At 31.8% G+C, this 23,695-nt stretch overlaps 1 protein-coding gene across 1 annotated transcript in view; it reads left to right on the top strand.

Moving 5' to 3' along the window:
- LOC111624668 (GATOR complex protein MIOS-B-like) overlaps nt 1–14,906 on the top strand; it is a 42,153-nt gene extending 27,247 nt beyond the window's left edge. The window contains exons 17-28 of the mRNA XM_023367580.1: nt 192–264; nt 3,366–3,576; nt 7,966–8,037; nt 8,273–8,385; nt 8,459–8,631; nt 8,701–8,766; nt 13,422–13,494; nt 13,562–13,742; nt 13,816–13,993; nt 14,059–14,170; nt 14,287–14,386; nt 14,457–14,906. Coding sequence (XP_023223348.1) covers nt 192–264; nt 3,366–3,576; nt 7,966–8,037; nt 8,273–8,385; nt 8,459–8,631; nt 8,701–8,766; nt 13,422–13,494; nt 13,562–13,742; nt 13,816–13,993; nt 14,059–14,170; nt 14,287–14,386; nt 14,457–14,529 — 1,425 coding nt within the window. The 3' untranslated portion in view covers nt 14,530–14,906. The remainder of the gene's footprint in view (nt 1–191; nt 265–3,365; nt 3,577–7,965; nt 8,038–8,272; nt 8,386–8,458; nt 8,632–8,700; nt 8,767–13,421; nt 13,495–13,561; nt 13,743–13,815; nt 13,994–14,058; nt 14,171–14,286; nt 14,387–14,456) is intronic.
- Nucleotides 14,907–23,695: the final 8,789 nt, after the last annotated feature.

Raw genomic sequence — 23,695 nt, 5'->3', positions numbered from 1 at the left:
CATTCTTCTTCATAAATATCATATTTAGCTTCAATTCCTAGACTTAAATTCTGACTTTCCAGACACATTTTCCCATAAACTTTTAATATTTTAGTATTATAAACCAACTAGTAAAGACCTTTATTATGTTAGGTGAAAAACAAATCATTTAAGTCAAATGCATAAATATAAAATATCTTTAATTTTTTTAGATGGAACAGCTTTGGCAGAATGGTGAATTGGTTGAAGATCCTGTGCTACGTAGGCTGTGGAGTTGGTTGGATAATATCCTTTTATATATATATATACTTACAACAAAATTAATGGAGAGAATTTAAATTTTGTTGTATGTTTGGCTTCTTCCAGGTGTCCCTTAAACAGTAATGATGTCTCTTGATCCAAAATAAGCATTGTTTAGTAAGATCTAAACACAAAATATACATAATAATTTTAATGATCTATATTTATAATAAAAAAGCTTGTTCAAATTGGAACCCGAATAAAACACTAAGTTGCCAATTGGAAAGATATATTCAGTACAGTGAGGTTCTGATTTACACAGGTTTTACTGTATTATAAAAATAAAAATGCAATTATTGTTTACATTTGCATCTTATGTAAAAAAATTATTTTGGGGGTCTAAAATTATTAGTGAAGTTTTATCACTAAAAATAAAAATTATTTTCAATTTATTTTATACATTGAAAACATAATAAGAATAATATTCAATAATAATAATAATAAATATTCTCCACATGTACAAAATACATCCATCAACTCATTGCATTCTTCCAAAACACTATGCAGCACTGGAGAACAACACTACATCTCAGGGTTAGTAACACTTCCATACAAACAAATGAGATATTCATTAGGCGAGGAATTTTTCAAGGAGATTCCTTGAGTCCTCTCTGGTTCTGCCTAGCCCTGAACCCATTATCCAACATGTTAAACAACACGCAATATGGCTACAATATCAGACATGAAAAAACAACACAGTTTACACTGTCACATCTCATGTACATGGACGACATAAAACTTTATGCATCCACACAAAAACAACTTCATCAACTCCTACAAATCACACATTCATACACTAAGGACATACAAATGGAGTTTGGCCTAGACAAATGCAAAAAACTTCACATAGAAAAAGGAATCCTGAAGAAAGAAGATTTTGCACTTGGAAATGGAGACGTTATTGAATCCATGGAAGAGGGCGAGTTCTACAAGTACTTAGGATTCCAACAGGCCAAACTAACAGAACATACACAAATAAAGCAACGATTAATTAAAGAATACCAAAGTAGGTTAAACGCTATACTTAGAACACAGTTAAATGCAAAACACACAGTTAAAGCAATAAACACATATGTCATCCCAGTACTCACATACTCTTTTGGAGTTATACATTGGACTCACACAGATCTCGAGCAACTCCAAAGGAAAACAAGAACAACACTTACTAAGCATAAACAACATCATCCTAAATCCGCCACAGAAAGATTAACCCTTCCACGTAAAGAAGGCGGACGTGGCCTGATTGACATAGTTAACCTTCACTACAAACAAATACAGTCACTGCGAGAGTTTTTCTACAAGAAACAAGAAACATCACAGTTACATAAAGCAGTAACTCTAGCAGACTCAAATAACACACCATTAAACTTACACTCACAACATACAGACATGACACAACATATAAAAAGCATAGACAACATTAAGCAATCATGGGCTCAAAAGGCTCTCCATGGCAGGCATCCTTACGACCTGGCCCAGGATTTTGTTGACAAAACTGCGTCAAACAGCTGGTTAGATCGGGGATGCCTCTTTGGGGAGACGGAAGGATTCATGATTGCCATACAGGATCAGGTCATAAATACTAAAAACTACAGAAAACACATACTCAAAGATACAACACTCACAAATGACACATGCAGAAAATGTCACATCATGCCAGAAACTATACAACACATCACTTCTGGTTGCAAGCTCTTGGCACAGACAGATTACTTACATAGACACAATCAAGTAGCAAATATAATACACCAAGAGCTTGCAAAGAAACACAAATTGGCAGACATCCACGAACCATACTACAAGTATATTCCACAGACAGTATTGGAAAATAACACGCACAAAATGTATTACGACAGAGCCATAATCACAGATAAAACAATTTACCACAACAGACCAGACATCACACTCATTGACAAACACAATAAAATCACATACATTATAGACATAGCCATTCCAAACACTCACAATGTACAAAACACATGCACTGAAAAAATTAGCAAGTACACAGAACTCGCCCAGGAAATAAGGCATCTATGGAGGATGGATAGGGTGCTTATTGTACCTGTCGTTCTCTCCTATACAGGTGTGATACCACACACACTACACAAAAGCCTGGGAACATTACAATTAAGTAGAAATACATACATCACTCACACTACAGAAGGCCACTATATTGAATACATGCCACATTGTTAGGAAATTCCTGAATACAGAAACACACACTGACACACTTATTTAATTTTAGTTTTGTTTTGGTTGCTATGCCGTGACTCTGGTTCGGCATAGTACACAGCCACTGGTGTGAACCGAGTATAACTCACAAAACCCAAAATAATAATAATAATAGAATTCATGTAATAAAAACTTAGAATTTTTATTGTTTGTTGAGATGCTGTATTATTAATAATAGAGGTGGTGTTGAAGTCTGAGTAAGTGTGAAGTCTAAAAATATTTTAAACTTTTCCATAAAAAGCATATAAAAACAGGTTAGTATCGAATTTAATTGAAAAATGTACAATTAAAACAACAAATACATAAAAATTAGGGTAACATATATTTATTTGCAGTTGTACTGTACATTGGATACACATACAACTAGAACTTCAGGGAAAAACACTAGTGACATGAACAAAACATAAATAACAATTTCCAAAATCTGTCACAAAAATAATGCTGTTACCTCATACAGAAACAGGACAAAGCTTCATCAACAATGAATCTTCATTATAAATACAAACAGTTTTCCCGAAACAATAAGAAACATCACATCACACTACAAAGCAAAGTATTATTTTTAAATGTGTGTCATGTAGTTAGTGTAGATGTCTGCGTTTGAAATGTCTAATGGCACAAAAATACAAAAAAAAAGATTGTTTTTATTAAAATGAACTCATATTCCAATATTTTGTAACTTGAATGACAAGTTTAGTTTTTTTTTTTTTTTAATTCTACATTGTTAATCTGTAGAGTAGCTGATAACGATAAATTCTCTTTCTTTCTATAGAGATGATTTATTTAGTGTTATTGAATGATGCTTGTTTGTTTGTGAGTGGACAGTCTATAAATTTTTTCTTAACATTGTTCACTTATGAAAAGTTTATGGGAAGAAGGCAAATTAAAATCGGTTGTGAAAACGGACGTGAAGTATGAAGGAGTCCTTACAGTCATCGGTGGAAGTTCTCACACAACAAGTAAAACAGAGCAGATTGCCCTCTCATCCAGTTCTTGTTCCAGTATAGAAAATGTGAATAACTTTGGCACATCACACAGAATAACGAAATATTCTAGTGAAGAAAGGTAAATGTTTGATTTTGGATATTGATGAATAGTGCAAATAATTATAGAAATTTGGAACATCAAAAATCCTTTTCAAAACAGTTTTCCTTTAACTGTCCAATAAGATTTACATAAAATAATACTATTTTATTGTACTTTGTTTTATTATTTTGTAATTGGACATACATCATTTTGACAGGAAATTCATGTAATAAAAACTTAGAATTTTTATTATTTGTTGGGATACTGTATTATTATTGAAGATAATAATAATAATAATCACTTTAATCCTGTAAATCAGGTTGATTGTTTCTCACGGCTCACTTTATCCAGGTTAATGATGTATAATTTTTATTGTAGTAACTTTTAAATATTACATATGCATTTCGGGCTAATGAATTATCTTATCCCCACTTCAGTACAGTTTAAAACACTATTACAATAATTATAATATAAAGTAATTATGTTGTTTATTATATGTAAGTAACTGTAAAANTAATGATGTATAATTTTTATTGTAGTAACTTTTAAATATTACATATGCATTTCGGGCTAATGAATTATCTTATCCCCACTTCAGTACAGTTTAAAACACTATTACAATAATTATAATATAAAGTAATTATGTTGTTTATTATATGTAAGTAACTGTAAAACTGAACCACTGGCACACAACTTAAGAAATGAAGTATAAGCATAAGTACATTTCCAATGTTATTCTGACAAATTATCAAATGGAACTTTTAAAAAATTAGTATATAATTTCTAAAAGTACTATATCACATGAAATACCAAAGTACAATAAGTATTTATTAATTTATCTTTTCAATAAACCACTGTAATTTATTACAACCACATTGAAAAATGTGGTTGTAATAAATGCATAAATGGAACTATAGTAAAAACTAGTTTTCTGCCAAAAAGAAAATATAAACAATTATAATCATGTTGGGATATGAGCAAAAGTGCACTATGAGTGTTACCCTGTTAAATTATTAAATGCAGTTGATTAAAAATAATAATAATCCCATTAAAAACCCAGAAAAATCTTTTTACAGTAACTACTTTTATATCCATAAATACACCATTGACTATGATCCTATCATTGAAAATTTACATATTAAACTCATGATAACATTAATAAAAAACAGAATATTCCTTATTAATTTGTTCAAACCATATGTTTGTAGTACAGTACAGGTAACCCCCATATAAAATGGGAGTTATGTTCCAAAAAATTGCCTTGTTATGCGAATCCGTGTTATACGAAACAAAGAACTAGTACGAAAAGGAGGGTTAGGTTCCAAAAATTATAAAAAAACATGCTATTATATTTTCATAGTTAAGATAAATATCTTTATTAGAATTTTCTTAAGTGATACATATTAATATAAATTAAACAATGTTTCCTTCGTCATCACTAAAAGTACTATTAACCGAGAGCATTTTCTTTTTGGCAAGTTATCCTTATCTTCTGAGCATTTTTCTGCATTATCTTCAGATCCATGCTTTACCTTTTGCAAAAAGTGTATGTAATTTTAGATTGCTTGCTTCTAGTTAAAAGATCTTTATAAATTTCCTTATATGGTGCTAAGCACTTATGAAGAATAAAGCAAGTATGGAAAAAGGGAAAAACGTCTGGAAACATCAGAAGCAGAAGCGTTGCGATCTGACAACATTGAAACAAGTTTCGAGAAGGACCATATGTATCGACAGAAGGCGAGAAAAGAAAATTTACATACTTAAGTACTAATAGTTCACGAAAATAATAATTTTCGTGAACTATTAGTACTTAAGTATGTAAAAATTTATTACATTTCATGTTGTATGATGGTTTTACCCAATTCTCGAACCGTGTCAGAGTGAATCTGTGCTATAACAGTACCGTGTTATATGGGGATGGTCCCAATTCTCAAACTGTGTTAGAGTGAATCCGTGCTATAGGAGTGCCATGTTATACAGGGGTTACCTGTATTATCATTTTAAATTTAAACCACTACTACATTCTGCCCACTGAACTATATCCCTACTTATTTTACATTAAAGTCTACCTGGGTTTGCACCTGTTATAACTCATACTGATGATAAGCCCTCTATTAGTTCTTACCATCCATTATCAATATTAATACCATCAGAAATGTTCACAATTTTACCTTTGGGGTGTTTTTTAATTTCCATATGTTCCTTAAATTTACATTTATAAATATCTTTTTCAATGTGTAGAATTTTTATTTTATTTCTATTAATTCTACAACTTTTTAAATCCGAATGCTCATACCAAGGTGATTGTAGATACTTAAGACATATCACCACTTTGTATTATCTAACTCTTTTTTTCAAATGTACTGCCTGTTTCACCAATATAGAATTTTGGTTTAGTACATTTACTGTACATTCTAACTTGTATACAGTGCCTTCTTTTTCAAGATCCTTTTTGTCATTCATATTAACATTATCATTAATTTTCTTACATATATTTTGTGATATTTTATTTGTCAAAGACAGGGCCAAACATATAATTCTGTTTAAGAATATAGTTACATTTTTCAAATATATTACTCTTTTCTGTATATTGGGAATAACTGTTATCTTGTTTATATTGTTTCATATTATATCTATAACCGTATCTATTGTTTGTGCCATTATTTTAATTTTGGATTATCATTAAGTGTAAATTTCTTATCCAGATTTTTTAACTCTATCTTTAACATTTGACATTCTAACATATATATTTGTTAATTCCATAGTATAAGCATTCTTTTTCATAATTTCTGGACAATATAATTTATAATTAATAGTTTTTAACTTATAAGAAATTATGTAATGTAGATAAAACGTGAATTTATCTAACCCATTAACTATGGTTATATCTAAATAATTTAATTTTCCTTGTTTTTCCATTTCCATAACAAACTTATATCACTGTTAATTTTACATAATTACAAAAGGTTACTTCATTTTATTTGTTTATCATCATATATTATTAAATAATCATCTGCATATCTAACACATAATTTTGCACCTTTTATATTATTTATTAATTCATCTAAATCTTTCATACCAATTTCTGCTAATTTTGGCCTCATCTTTGACCCCATATTAATACCATTAGTCTGTCTGTAGAAGTTATCATCTATTTCAAAATAATTATTGTTATAGGCAAATTTAATTAATTGTATAAACCAATTTTCCCCTTTTAATTTAATCAAATTCATCTCTCTTAATTTCCATCCTATACTCAGATAGATTGTTACATATTTTTAACATCTAAATTTATCTGAATTTCTCTTTTTTAATTTACTTAATTTTATTAATTACATCATCTGCATTTCCTACAGCAAATTGTGAATATTCTATTTCCATTAATCGTTGTTTTTTAATATATTATTCTAAATTATACAATATTGAAAACTGAAAATCAACTATTGGTCTATATTTTTCTTCCTCGTATTCAAGTTGACAGTGTGTTTGTGGTGTAAAAATACTAAGTAGTTACTGTGAAAAGAATTTTTTGGGTTTTTAATGGGATGATTATTTTTTTAATCATCTGCATTTAATAATTTAACGGGATAACACTCATAGTGCACTTTTGCTCATATCCCAACATGATTATAATTGTTTATATTTTCTTTTTGGCAGAAAACTAGTTTTTACTATAGTTCCATTTATGCATTTATTACAACCACATTTTTCAATGTGGTTGTAATAAATTATAGTGGTTTATTGAAAAGATAAATTAATAAATACTTATTGTACTTTGGTATTTCATGTGATATAGTACTTTTAGAAATTATATACTAATTTTTTAAAAGTTCCATTTGATAATTTGTCAGAATAACATTGGAAATGTACTTATGCTTATACTTCATTTCTTAAGTTGTGTGCCAGTGGTTCAGTTTTACAGTTACTTACATATAATAAACAACATAATTACTTTATATTATAATTATCGTAATAGTGTTTTAAACTGTACTGAAGTGGGGATAAGATAATACATTAGCCCAAAATGCATATGTAATATTTAAAAGTTACTTAACCTAGATAGTGTGAGCTGTGAGAAACAATCAACCTGATTAACAGGATTAAAGTGATTGCAGATATTCACTATAAATATTCAAAAAAATTTAACTTTATTACATCATGCAGATTTTACTTTAAATAATGCCCAGTTAAAAAGTCTCAAATTTTAAAACAGGATTCACAAAATCTGAATGAAATAAAGTAATGTATTAAAACAACAAGGAAAATCATTTAGAACACACACTACACACAACTTGTTTAATATAAAATTATTCCTAATCAAAATATCAATGTATATCTGTCTTTTTTATGAGTCAGCAAGTGTGAAGTTCACATATAATACAATTTTATTATTTACTATTGGTATTAAAATATATTTTTAATTGATAGAGACAGAGCATTACAACTCTGCGGATGGGGTAGACCATCAGATAGAACTTCACTGGCATTTCTTTTAGACAGGTAAATTTTATCACTTATATGAAGGGTTCAAGGTAAAAGATGGTAAAGCACCATAATTTTTCTATTTCTCTAAATATTATGTATCTTAATAAAAATAAAAATACAATGCTGTGTTCAATCATTATACTAATGGTCATGGTATCTATCATAAGCTACCATCTTTTATACTCAAACCTTTCATATATTAATATGTATAATATAAAAATAAATTCGTAATTGAAATCTGATTGTTCAGGTTGCAGGCCGACAAACATTTCGAACGAGCATCCATGATAGCTGTCTTCAATCTTGATATCCGCAGCGCCATTCAGATCTTGAAAAAGGGAGCACTTGTCCAATCCTCTCTCGGTAAAGTTCTAATCTCTCCACAACATGCAAAATAAAATATATTGGTTCCCGGTGTTAACTTTCTCTGATTCAGGTAAAGAGAGTAATCTGAACATTGTGGCCATGGCACTTTCTGGATATTCCGAAGACGACAACACGCTGTGGGGAGAGACGTGCGGCAAAATACGTTCGCAATTAAAGAATCCATACCTGAGAGCCATGTTTGCTTTTCTTACTTCCGAAAATTCTAATTACGACGAAGTATTGGTAAATAATTTTGTACAAAATTAAATGCACATATTTTATGTATATAATGTGTATATTTTGCATTTTCAGAAAGAAAATGATGTTGCAGTTCAAGACAGAGTGGCATTTGCTTGCATTTTTCTCTCAGATAACAAGGTAATAACATTTAATTAAAGGCAAACTACATCTAAATTCTGATCAAAACTTTTTAAAGTAGGTTCAATTGAACTTAATAGTTTCATATTTATTATGAAGCTAATTAAGTATGAATAGACTATTATAAAATGTTGAAATAAATATTAAAAATATTTTATTTGAATCAAACAATTAATTCAGAACTAAATGCTCTTAAAAATCACAATAATGATTTTCTCTAGTCATAAAAAAGCCTATTGGAGGTAAAATATAATAAGTCAATAATGCTGTGTGACCTGCTAAATCAATTTCTACCCTTGATTCTGAACTCTACTCAGTAGCACAAAAAACTCTGTACTGATGTCTGTTAGGATTTATTTGAAGGTAAAAGTTTTACAAATATTGCTGAGATGATGATGATTTGCCTTTACCGCCATTGGCCTGGCGAGTAAGAGTAAATATCAAAAAATATTCTCCAATCATAGGTACAAACTACTTATACATCTAAAATTTAAATTTGCCACAACCCTACAATCCATGCAAAAGACCAGTAGTAATTAATTAATAGCAAGGTTTCAGCCAACATTTTCAATGTGAAAATGTGAACGTCGGACGTTCAGCACCGCCTTCCTGTAAGCCTAGAAGTTTGACAATGATGTTTGGAACATCGAGCATGATTCCATTGATATTCCAAATGCCATTGTCAAACTTCTAGGCTTACAGGATGGCAGCACCAAACGTCCAACATACATGTTTTCATGTTGAAAACTTTGGTCGCAACCTCGCTATTGTGAAAAATTTACTTCTATTACATATTGTAATTTTTTGTTTTTGTGCGAATTCCAAGGTGCCATCAAAGTAACACTGTTTTTTATAAACTTAGATGCATGTTTGAAGCACTAATCATAAACCTAGCAGTAGAGATAGTTCTATGATGTCCAGTTAGTTTCCATGGCAATAAATGCAAGAAGTGTTGCTCTAAGTTTGTTAGGTGAAAAAAAAATAATGTTTGAAACACCCACTACTAACACGAGAGGGTTTTCTCATGTCAGTCTTACATTTTAATAAAAAGTAAGGATGCACCGATAAGCAAAATGGCCAATTACCGATTAATCGGCCGATTAGTGTTAATAATTTATTGCATTAATAGTGTGAGATCCTGGAGTTAATTATACAGTTAATTATAATGTGGAAAAAACCCATTTTTCTCCACCTGGTATTTCCATCTCCCTCGGGTCAGGTAAACAAAAGACGATCGAATATCCTCGCAAAATCAACAATCTCTTCCTTTGTTTCTAAAATAAATCTCAACACTTAATTGTTGACGCATGGAAACTTTGACATCGTTTAAAAAGCTGAAGTGTCTCCGTATTTAACAGAAACAAAATATATTTCTTTAACCGCTGATATTTGGACAGCAACTACAAACAATTCTCCTTTTTTAAGTGTAACAACCCACTGGTTGAAGGATGATTTTCAGCAGGAAAGAGCTGTTTTGCAAATCATTTCCTTTGAAGGTTCCCACACAGCTACACGAATCAGTGAACAGTTAAAAATTGTTCTTGAACAGTATAAGTTGACAAGTGATAAGATATTCTTAGTACTAAGAGATTCTGCAGCAAATCTGGTAGCTGGAATTAGGAATTGCAACTTAAAAGCATTAGCATGCTTTATACATATGCTGCAGCTGACACTAAACGAATGCATATTTTATAAACAAGATGTGAAAACTATAATCACAGTTAATAGAAATATTGTCACACATTTTAATCATTCTGCTGTAGCTGTAATCAAATTGGAAGATTTGCAAGAAAAGTTAGGTTTGCAGAAACACAAATTAATTCAAGATGTTCCTACTCGCTGGAATTCTACATACTACATGTTGGAACAGCAAAAGGCCCTTGTCACATATGCTATAGATAATAAAATTCCTACGTTGAGCCCATATCAGTGGTCTCTCGTTGAAAAAATTGTTCTACTTGTAAAACCATTCAAAGAAATTACTGTGGAAAGCCAGCAAACGAGAAGCCACTTCATCTTCAATAATTCCCACAATAGAGACTCTGAAATTATTCTTATCAAAAGCAAAGATCAGTAGTTCCTTTAGTGGCATTAATACCACAACAGAAGAACTAGAAAATCCAATAAAAAAAGATTTTCAGCATATATAGAAAACAAGTCTTTATGCTTGTCATTTTTATTAGATTCAAAATGAAATTTCAAAAAGAGGATATGCTAGAGGAAATCTCAATAAGAATTAAATTCTGAAGCTTCTACTTCTGGAGGTGATCAAGATGGAGGTGAATTTCTAAGTTTTTCTGATTTATTTGATGAATTAGCTTCTGGTAAACGAAAGAATGAAGAATAGCATGTTTTTAAAAAAAAAAAAAAAAAACGAAAGAGACGAACAAACGTTTCGATCAAGAATTAGAAACATATTTACATTTATCCCTAATTTGAGCAAAATAGCTATGAAATATTTAAGTGCCTCAGCATCTTCCATTGAAAGTGAAAAAATTTTCAGCACTGGAGGTAACATTTATGAGCCGGCAAAAAATAGGTTATGCCCTGAAAATGATGAAATTCTCATGTTTTTGCATTACAATTTAAGGGTTTTACAGTTTAAATATTAAATTTTTATTTGTTTTATATGTTTAAACTTTAAACTTATGAAACAAATAAAAATTTAATTTTTCTTCTTAACCTATTCAATACTTTTTCTTATGTAAAGTTTAAACTTTATATTATACGTTATATTATACTTATAATATGTATCGATAAAAGGAATAATTTGAATTGTAAAATTTTTTTAATATTCAGTTTGTCATGTAATAAATAATAAATATATAACAGAAATTTATTAGTTTTTATTACTAACATTGTACTGTACGTAACATTCTAACAAAAATACCAAAATGTAAAATTGGCCGATTATCGAAACCGATTAATCGGGAAAATGGCCGATTACCGATTACTTACCGCTTAATCGGTGCATCCTTAATAAAAAGACAAACTGATTATGTGTATTTTATCTATCAGGTCATCTGGTTACATAAAGCAGGGTTCTAAAATGTTGTAATGTAATTTATATGGAAATATTACACCAATGGCGCAATGGCCAGACTGGGCATTTACATATAACCAATTAAGTGCTTCTATTTTTAAACACACATTAATGTATGCATGACAGAAGAGAACATTAGAGAAACTCATAATGTTATTGACATAAAGCATTCATTAGAAGATTGTGATAGAAATGCTTTCATTTCATGTGCTCATTGTAAAAAATTAATTAGTCTTAAACATTGTATTTTTTTTTTTCACATTTACATTAAACCATAAAAGTAAAAGCCTTCAGCATTTCACTTCCTTGATATTCCCAGTCTGTCCACAATGCTACCACTGTGCCATTGGTGCAATATTTCTATATGAATTACATTACAACATTTTAGAACCGTATTTTTAATGAACAGCTGATCTGACAGAATAAATGTGGGCCTTATTTTTTCCTCTATCAAACAATATATATTTTATTAATATGTAAGACCAATATGAGAAAACCCTCCCTTGTAAGCAGTAGCTAGCAGATAAATGAGTCTAATGTATTAAGTACATTGAAGTGTACACCACTTTTTGTTAGTGTTTGATCCAAAATAACCTTAGGAACCTAACCTAGAAAATATTTGTCATAAGTCTAAAAATTACCCTGATAATAAGTATGGGAGTACCGTACCTTATGCAGCAATATAATAAAATTGCTTAAGGAGATTCTAAAATATCACTGGTTAATGCTTAAAGAAATTACCATTGTATAACACTGTCAGTTAATTTTGTACAACATTGGAGAAGTAGTATTACTATGTACATAACTTCAAACTTGCTGTAATGTGGGCACCAGCCTTTTATGAAGAGAGGATAAATCCAGGTGGCACAATAGTCTTCAACTGCTTTCCAACCATACTTACATTCAGGTGAACAGATTAAATTCACTTGGTACCAACGTCCATCCAAATTGTTGAAGCAATTCGTACTGTTATCATGGAGGACACCTGATGTTCATGTTGTTCTGTATTACCCTTTGTGCACATTTGTTTTGGTACCATAGAGGAGTCTTGACACAGTTGCCCAGAGTTTGCATGACAACAGAGTATCTATTATCCATTGTTTGGACTGCACTTCTGTGATAGGTGTCAAGATAACCTTCCCCTTCCTTGTGGTAGAGTTGCAAGAATGTTAAGGCAGACCCCATTCATCGAGCCTTTTGGGAACCCGCAGTGGTGTAAAGAGCTGACTGCAGAAATTGTGTCAACTTGTTTGCAAGGCATTGTCAAGTTCAAACTTCCTTCCCTGACTCCCTATCATGGACATCAGTTTGTCATTCCACAACTTGGAACAGAAACTCAACTCAGAGTTTGCTTCACACACACTAATATAGATAAAAAATTCACACTTGACAGGATTGTAATTTTGTTAGGCATGGTTACAAAAACAACAATGGGTGAAATTGCCAACCAAGTAAACACTGCTGCAATAACTATCATTGCAGCATAATTTGTTTTTCAACCTCCACCTAGTAATATTCTCCATTTATACTGATGATATTTCTTAATTGGAAATGAAGTTAACAGCTCTGTCAAAGTTATATTTTCAAGTAAAATAAAATTTTGTAATTTCAGTTAATGGAATTTTTAACCAAATTAACGGAAACAATGACAGAAAAAGGATACTTAGATGGCATATTGTTAACAGGTTGGTATCATCATTTCTTCCTTCTCAAAATTTCTATTAGTATATATAATACATTATTATTTCTCAGGATTGACAGTGGATTGCCTTCCTCTCATTCAAAAATATGTGGATCTCACCGGAGATGTGCAGACGGCCAGTTTGGTAATTTTGCACACTATGCCCAGTAATTTGAGCCAGGATCAGAGGGCGCAGTCTTGGGTGGAAAGTTACCAGCAACTCCTCGACAGATGGCGACTGTGGCACCAGAGGTATACGGCAGGTAGAATTCCCATAAAATGTTCCCGGTAAGTTTTAATTTAAATCTTAATTTGTTTGTTTTAGGGCCGTATTTGACATAGAATGGTATAAAGCCAATCCCTCTAGTAAGCCGCCGCCGCATGTGTTCGTCAGCTGCAATTTTTGCGGCAAGTCAGTCTCGAGCTACCTGCAGATGTTGGGTCAGGGTCATTGTTCACGTCCCCTGGCACGGTTGGCAATCCCAGCCGCAAACAAATCCAAGGTGAGAGAAACTTTTTCCACCCATTTATGTTGTTAAAAATTTGAACCATCGGAATTCTTTTTCAGACAAGTTGTTGTCCGGGATGCAGAAAACCGTTGCCACGCTGTGCTCTCTGCCTGACAAACATGGGTACTCCATCGGGTAGTTGTTGGAGGAGAACTACAGATGGAAAAATAGGTAATTCGCTTTTATTTGACATACTGTTCCTCAACAAACACATCATATTTTAAGTTGCAGTGAAAATTTGCATATGTTGACTCTTAGAATAGAGAAGCTAATCCATTTATTTTCAGAAATGAAGGATAAGAAGCTATCCAAATTTTCGAGTTGGTTCACGTGGTGTCAGTCCTGTCGACACGGCGGACACTCTGCTCACATTATGGAATGGTTTATGTTAGTGAGAGAAATTTTTTGCAATTGTGAAACGACAAATATACTTATATATTTTATATTTCTATTACAGAGATCACTCAGAATGTCCAGTGACCGCCTGTAACTGCAAGTGCATGTCTTTGGATTCCGTGAACAGCGGATGAGGCCGACCAGTCTCATCCACACAGACACTGTGATAATTGTGCCACAGAGGGTAATCTGGTCTGGCGAAATCTTGATTTGTTTTTGTTTTGCAACAGCCACATCATTTCCGACAAGTGGCAAAATTAATTCAGCTATATGAATCTATACAATTTTGGGCTATTTTTGAAACTATGCTCAAGTAAATATGCCAAAAATTAATACTGTATTTTTAAATACTATTTCAGTATCTGTGGTGTTTGAATTGATTTCTCCATATGTATCATGTTAGCTAACAATGCCTTAAGATTAATGTCACAGATATTGTCACACTTGAGGTTGCACAAAAAAAATCAAGGTTTCAAAAGATATAAAGCTTATTGTATCGGATGGTCATAATTAAAGTACCTCTATTTAGTGCTATCTACAGAGAATTTAGCAGCTCAAATGCAGCCAAATCTGATATGGAGGAATTTCGAGACACATACATTTTGTAAAAAATAATAGAATAATAATAACAAAACACTCTTTAACTGTCCTCACATACAGAGAGAGTATGTTCTAAATTTTGCATTCCTGAAAGACAGTATCACACTGCATGCAAAAAGCATAGTCACTGGTTGGCCATCAAACATGCCTTCAGAACAGGTACCATGTTGAGCAGTATTCCAGCATCTCTACAGACTATATAGCACAAGTGTTGTATTGCATGAGCACCAAAAGTGCCATAGTGGCAAGTTTTGGTACAGTAGAGTCCGGATAACTCAGCCACACCCTGGCAGGGTGAAAAACCCCCTAGTTAGTTTTCATTATAGGCAGCTTTATGCCTCTTAAAGTATTTTTCTGATGTCTGTCTTATCAGGTAAATTACTGTACACTGTGTATTCATTAATTTTCATTTTTATGTAGTAAAGGCCTTCATAAAGTATGTACTTTTCCTTTGTTTAAGGGTATTTGGGCAGTTTATTCTCTGTTGTATTTTCAAGCAAACAATACATACAAGTACAGTACAGTATTTTCTAAGGAAACACTCATACTTATTCTTTTTTAACCCCATCCCGATAACCCGGCATTTTCACAAACTCGGCCACCCTTTGGTCTACATTAGGCCGAGTTTTCGGGACTCTACTGTACTAATTTTTTTTTTATAATGGAAATGGTCCCGAGAAAGAGTTAACAGTCCAAATGCAAACGCTGAAATTATGATCTTCCGGTACTTTTATGAAACTCCTAATGTAGATACGAACGAATCTATGCATTTTTGTTTGAGTATTGAACAAACAGTCACAACACGTTCTAATCACCTGTACATTTGATCATCTGTCAAAAGAACTACATTAAAATTTACATTTGGAAAAAATCAAATGACTGAGATTTGTTTTAAATGTTAGTTAGTTATAACTAGGATGATGATGTAATACCAAGAATTTGTTCTCAACAGATTTTTAATAGGTGCGCATTGCTGCACAAAATCATTTAGTAGTTGCCAGTTTGAAGTAAAGGCAATCTTGTTGTAAGAATATGTTTCGTGTAATTAGGTAGATCCAAAAAATACAAACAATGCATCTTGGGTACCATTCTTGCTTATGGGAAATTTGGATCTTAAATGTAAGGAAACAGAGTAGAATATAGTCAGCAGAAATGTGGTTCTTGTGCCATATACCAAACAAAAACATCTGAGATAGAAAAACTTTGACTGTCATCTAAATTGTCAAATTTTGATGTAATAAAATTTTGCCAAGTAAAGACAAGAAATGCACCACTGACCAATGCTTCCAAGTAACATTTTGAATAAAATTCATTTGTTTCCGTGCAATTTTATCCTTACGAGCATAAAATTAAGCCATAAAATTTGAGCTTTCTAGACCGGTAGTAGTAGTTTCTCTACAAGTGTCTGCAGTGCCAGATGAAAAAAAAGAACAAGAAAATATGGCTTTTTTGACAATATTTGCACTTTTCAATTGCTTATATTTCAACAACCACTTTATAAAAAATCTTGAAATTTTGCACACTACCTAAGAAAATGATTTTTAGAATTACTTCGGGTGTTTGGGGCAGTGAAATTGCCCCCAAAAATCTGCAACTCTGACTCCTGTGTATGTATGTATATATATATATATATATATATATATAATTGGTCTCTAGGGTTTCTCATTTCCTGGTATTCCAGGATAAAAGTGAACTGTTTCCTGGGATCCCGGGACAAAATTATTTTTAAGATTAAATTATTTTTAAGATATACAAAATATCATGAAATCAAATATAATTATTTTTTGTTTTCTAAAGTAATTTAATACATTCTGCAACCTCCAAAATCATATTAATAATGCCGTGTAAGATATATATTAAAAATCACCTTTGAATTATGTAGAAATTTTCACAAATAGAAAAAATTAATTAAAGTTTGCTGGAAACTGCATACAACAACAACAAAAAATGCTTGGAATTGAGTTAAAAATTAAAAAAAAATGAACTTAGATCAAACTTCTAACTTACAGTTAGAGGGAAATTTTCGTTTTTTAAATAAAATATAATACAAAATATTTTAAAAAGCAAAGATAGTCAATCGAATTCTTATTTTAGTAATGAAAAGTCTTGCTACCGAGAATGCCCTTTCTGATTCAATTGATGTGAGTGGAATCGTGTTTAAAGCATTTAACAGAAGACAAATATTGTGTTTTTCACCTGTATCCTGAAAGATTTCGAGTTTGTTTGAGATTGTAGTACTTCTTTTGTTCTCTAGTATTCTTGATTTGTCTCCCTCGACTGCTTTAATAGAAACATCATAGCCCAATAATTCGGCAGTTCATTTGTCTGTAATAATCAGGTTATGATGAAAAAATTCATTCATGCAGACTTCATATTCGTTTGTATCCTTGCCCAATTTGCACAACTTGGCATTATGCAGTTATTGAAGCTACTGGGCATGATTAAAAATTAAAACAGCATAAGCACAATTATTCCAGATATTACAGGTAAAGAATTTTGAGAGTCCTGCCACAAATAAGCTACATACTGATTATTGACCATTTGTGACATGCCATAACAAGCAAAAATTTAAAAAATCTAATAAGTAGGTTTAAAATGAATAAATACAGGTATACCTCGACTTACGTCGTTTCGAGTTACGTCATTCCCGACTATACGTCGTTTGTCAAAAAAGTATATGGAAAAATAAAAATCAAGTTTAAGTCATTTTATTCGACTTTACGTCTGTCCGCCACAAATATTGAAGACGTAATATCACTAGAAAAGCGTTTAAAGCACATAAAATCATATTAAAATATATACATTTACAAGTATGTACTGTATTTACAGTACATGCATTCGTAAATTTAGATTACTTTTTTCTGTACTATTAAAAACTAAAATTTATTTGTTTGTAAGCTTAAAATAGATTCTTATTAATTATATATTATTAAAAATGCATTAATAAATAAAATACAGAACCGGAAATGGTAATTTATGGTTTAGCCTAGTGACAAGTAGATTCGGAGACAAGTAAATTCGACTTACGTCGTTTTCCTGGAACCAATTACCGACGTAAGGCGAGGTATACCTGTACAAATGTATTCTGACAGTTTGAGTTAATTATAATTTCTATTTGCAAAATTTCCTCAACCTAAACACAAAATAATAAAAAAGTGAATTTTTAAGAAATTTGCAGGATTTCCTGGGTTAAAAAATCAACTGGGATCCCTTTGAGAAACCCTAGTCTCTGACTGCCATGACTCCTGATTAGGAGCAGTAGGAAAAAAAAAATACTGAGAAGTTGAGCTAGACCTTAGAACAGAATGACAATTTGGCAAAAGAAATGGGAGGCAATAAATGCCAATCTAGTTTTTTCGTGCATGCATTTGGGTATACCTGTGTACTTAACTTCACACGTGCCTGCTACCAATGGGCAACAAAACCTCTCTATTTAATCTAGTCACCATGAAATCTCCACTCAAACAATTTTGAGTAACCACAAATTTGTCCATTATAAAATTATTATAAATGTACCTTTTCTTGTTGTAAATTACAAAATCTTCTCTTAATAGATACTTTTGAGAGGATTGTGAGCCACTTTTAAGACCTGACTTTCTTTTATGCAGATGCAAGAACACACAACTTTGATAAATTGGTGCAATGCAAGCGAAAACCTGTCTCACCTGTTTGCTTATGGCCATTACTCAACTTATTCACAACCAACTCTTAATTGTTGGTGTCAATACAGCCATTAAACTTTCTGACTAAACTATTCTACTCTTGTTTGCGAACTACCAAATTCGGTGGCATGTCCAGAATTTTGAGAATGTGGGTGCCACTTGAGGCAGATTTGGGAGGGCGAGAGGAACATGCCCTATCGTTTTTCGGAGAATGTTACTCAATTACCTTAGAATAACTTTAGTTTCCTAACCTTAACAAATTGAAGTTGTGCGATTTGCATTATTACATTTATATTTATTTTAAAATAACAAAATTTGGTATTGAGGGAGTACTCCAGACCTTAAGCACCACCTCAACTGAACTTGTGATAGAAATCTCACTTCCAGTGGACACTTCCACATTACTTTTTTCAAAACTTTTTGTAGTCTCTTCTTAATGGGGACTGCCAACAGCCTTGGCTTAGGCCAAGACTCTACTAGTGTAAAAATGGGTGTAAAACCCCTTGCCATAAAAGCTTTTAATCACGTGACCATATTTTACACCTGAGCAGGTCGTAAAAGCTGTCAATGTGAATACAGCCATAAAACGGTACCACCCACCAATCAGAAGTCAGTGAAATCTAGGTCATTGTGTCACGGTGCAAAAATGGCGGAAAACAAGCTTTTGTGTATGTTCCCTCGTGGCTACTCTAGAATTGATCTGGAAAGATTTATCGAAAGTATTTGTGTATCTATGACAAGAAGTATCCCAATTATAATAATGGATACCTAAAATACACAATATGGACGGCCAAAGGAAAATCCTTCAATTTAGAGGAGTACATAATAAAAAAGATAAGCTTATAAGTGCTGTATATTATCTTAATTAATAATATGATAAAAGTTAATATATGAAAGTAAATATATTATTTTTACTTCATTTGTAATTACAGTACAGAAAAAACTCTTAGAATATAATCATTGTCTTTATAACTTCGATAGTACCGTCACCGTAAAAACTTTACTAGCCGGACTTCCACCACAATCCAAATGCAAATAGGTCACGTGATTAATTAAAAGCTTTTACAGCAAAGGTTTTTACGTCTGTTTTTATGCTAGTGGAGTCTTGGCCTTAGTTTCACTTCAACACTATTGAAAAGTATATTTATGTAACTTCACAGAATTCTGTGAAAAAAACGCCATTTTATGCATTTGTACCAGAGACATCAAGTGCATTGGCACCAAGGCCCAAGCACTGCATTTGCTTCCTTTACCTAGTTTTTCATACAATTTCTTCACCTTTAAATGGTCATAACATAAAACGAACATTAGTTTTGGCTAAATTTTTGCATTTTAGGTTTTGATACTGTAACAAATCGCACCAATGGAGCATTGGCTGCTTCCACATGTGGGATTTAGGGTGGAGCAGGTTACATGAAGGTCTTATAGAAAATTGCTAGAATAAAAGTATATATATGGGTCATGCTGATGGTCAAAGCTGTAGGTCGCTTGTTACTGGTTTACCAGTAACAAGCAACCCCCCAGCTTGCACATGACCTAAGAGATTCTAACATGATCTTCAAGGTTTTGGCAACAATTTTATTTTTATTGTTTCCATTATGCAACCCTAATTAAGCAAATATCTGTGACAAAGAACATTCAAACTAAACTTGACCAGTAGACAGATGAAAATAAACTATATACTACTAGTTTGCATGTCATTAGCATGTATTATTTTAGTACCTAGCGTACCAGCAGGGTTATGGAATACGTTGGGACTCAAAAGGCATAAAGCATGCAATTCCAATTGCACGCTTTATGCCTTTTGAGTATGAAATAATGCATTCGGTCTGCCAGAAGCCTAAAAGTTCAATCGTCACCATCTTACACACACACCCAAAAAAAAAAAAAACATAAACCCTAATTCAACCATGTTTTTAACATTTACTGATATAAAATAATACTCCACACTTCACAAATTTGCACAAGAGGCAAAAATGGAACACTTAACAAGACACTGATTGGCCTATTGCAATTTAATTAACTATGAATAATCCCAAGATTTAGTACTGGAAAATTATAACTATTTGGAATGTTCTCCTTTGGTTTAAAACTTTATTTTGAGGATTGAGATAATTAGAAACTTTGGATCGATTGACGGAATAAGGCAATGCAACACGTAGGCAATTAGAGTGCCTCCTGAGATTTTTCTATAGAAAGTGGGCCTATATTCTGTGTATGTGTGTGTTAGACACTCAAAGCAAACCCGAAAAACCATGTCAGTCAGAGACAATGCATAACCAACTATAGTTTTCAATATTATAATTCAATAGTTTATTCACTGCTACATTAGCAACTTTCTAAGTTTTAGATATATAGTAGTAAGCTTCTTGTCTCTAATGAATTAAATAATTGGAAGTTTGAGATAATTATTTAGTTTCAAATATGTTTATCATCTGTGACAGTTATGTACAGGGTTCCTGTGCACCTGGAAAGTCAGGAAATCAGTGAAAGTTGGGGATTTTTATTAGTGTTCAGAAAAAGTCAGGGAATTTGTTTCCTTGGTTGCCTTGTTGATTTTGTTTGCTGACCAATTTTAGCTGTCTGCAAACAGCAAGAAGTATTGTGGTACAATGCAACTTACGAAAGTATTCAATTTTTCTTTCAATCTAATGATGATAAAAATTTTTAACTCTCACAATTTACACTTTCAATTTGAAGGCAGCTGTTAATGAATTGATGAAAAATAACTTAACCAAAAATGATGATTATTATTATTATTAATTTTTTGTTAAGTTCTTTTTCATTTTAATAATTATGGTTGCATAACAAAACTATTTCTGAAACTTTTTTCCAGTTTATAAAGCTTGGAAAATTCATTAAAGGATAAATTTATACTTTAAAATTTTATACATGAATTATACAGAATTTTTTAATAATAATTAATGGCATTTTTCAAAGCCATGAAATTTTAGAGTTATGAGTTAATAACAGGATAAAATATTTTAGTTTTATGTAGAGAAGACATGCCATAATTCTTTATTTTAATTTTACCAATTCATTGATTAGAAAAAATAACCAGTTAAAAAGTTGGAGAAAATCGATAGTGTATGTGTATAGTAAGTCAAGTGACATTTTATTTTGTTAATGTGTCATATTGTAAGGGATGTGAAGGTAGGGGAATTTGTACAAAGTCATGGAATTTAAAAGAAATTTGAGAAGAACCCTGTACATGTTATACAGTTTATAATATAACAGGTTAATAGTAAGTTTATTGTCATCTCTCTTGAATATACAAAATTTTATTTTTATAGTTCAGCAAGTGGGTTAGTCAGATATGGTGCTATCCCTATATAGTAGAGAATAAACATGGAAAATTTTTTAAGTATTTTCCCACTCATCTTCTCTCATTACCATTTTGGAAAAAGATTTTGTAAACAGCTACATCTAATAAAGAAATGTCTTTTTTTATTGTTACATAATTCCTGTTTTTATGTGAATTTTCTTTTGGTGATATCCGTTGTTCACCACTGCCACACAATCGCTGTTGATGGATATATCCGTTGGTCACTGCTGAGTCGTTAACAATATTACACATCATTTGTTCATTCAGGACAACTTATAGCAAGTTTTCAAACATTTTATAATCAGAAATCAAAAATAAGAGCAAAGTTTGTAAGAAGTTAAGTACAAAATTAAATATACAGTGGTGCCTCGTATAACGTACGCCTCGAATAACGGACTTTGTTTGACCGTTACGTGACGCGAACAACGGACTTTCCGTTCGGCAGTTACGTGAGACGAACAATGGACTTTCTTCGAACAAGTGCGAATGATGTTTCCACTCTTTTGCCGTTGCCAATGACAATCTGCTATTTTTAGGATATATTAGTATTATTAGAATGTATTATTAGTATATCTGAAGTAGAAATGTAATGTAATATATGTTGATGATTTAAATAAACATTAAATGTAATGTAATACAGTATATGTTGACGATTCAAATAAACGAAATGTAATTGTGTAGATGCCGAGGTGGCGGGACGAAAAGAGGTTGTAAAAAACAAACGGAGCGAGAGTAGCTCGTAGAAGTGTTTAGTGATCTTAATTAATAAAGAATTATTCGTATCATATAATCTGGCAAGTTAAGTCATTTATAATGCATCATGGCTTCTAAAAAAACAGAAAGGTGATTTCAATTGAAACAAAGCAAGAAATCATCAGGAGTGAAAGTTGACAAAAACTTTCTTGTCGAATGGGGAGAGGTTCAGGAGTTTACCAACACTCATTATCCAAACAGAGCTGAGGCCAACAGGATCAATGATCTCTACGATGACACCTTTGTCCGTCATTTCCGACAGGTGTTAAAGAAGAAAGAAAAACAGACCACCTTGGTCATGTTTTTCAAGAAGCCAGCGGACAAAAAACAAAGCATGAAACAAGAGAAGTTGACCCTGCAAGTTCCGGTAGCCTCTTCTGAATCTGACTCCGATTAAAAAACAATAAAAAAAGACCCGCTGCAACGTGTAAAAAGTCTGTATCTATATGAATATGTAAAGAAAGTGTTCTTCCACCTCCTCCTCACAACATCTGACTACCCGGCATAATTGGTGTCTGCTCCATTTTCATTTTTTATGATACAGTACGATTATTTTATGCTGCGGAACGAATTATATGTTTTAACATGTATTTCTATGGGAAAATGCGTTTCGTATAATGGACGTGCACCTGGAACGGATTAAGTACGTTATACGAGGCACCACTGTACTATCCTTTTCTACTCAATACAAATGATTTCGACTTAAATTCAATTAATGAATTATTTGAATTTAAGTAGTTCTAGTTACATTATTATTATTGATAATGTAAGTTGATTTTTTTCGTAAATTAAATTGATGTTTATTTATTTGTTGCTCAAACACTATTAAGTGTGACATTTTTTTCATCTTTATTTAGTTGATTTATGTACTTTTGGCTGCATCAATATTTATATCAAGTGTTTCCAAATATACTTTATATAAATCAAATTATATCTTTGTATACATTAAGAGGATTAAAA

The sequence above is a fragment of the Centruroides sculpturatus genome, unplaced genomic scaffold (assembly GCF_000671375.1).
Source record: "Centruroides sculpturatus isolate CEXI.00-Female unplaced genomic scaffold, Cexi_2.0 scaffold263, whole genome shotgun sequence".
NCBI classification, from domain to species: Eukaryota; Metazoa; Arthropoda; class Arachnida; order Scorpiones; family Buthidae; genus Centruroides; species Centruroides sculpturatus.
Note: the sequence above shows the minus strand (reverse complement) of the source record. Positions and strands in the feature narration are given on the sequence as shown.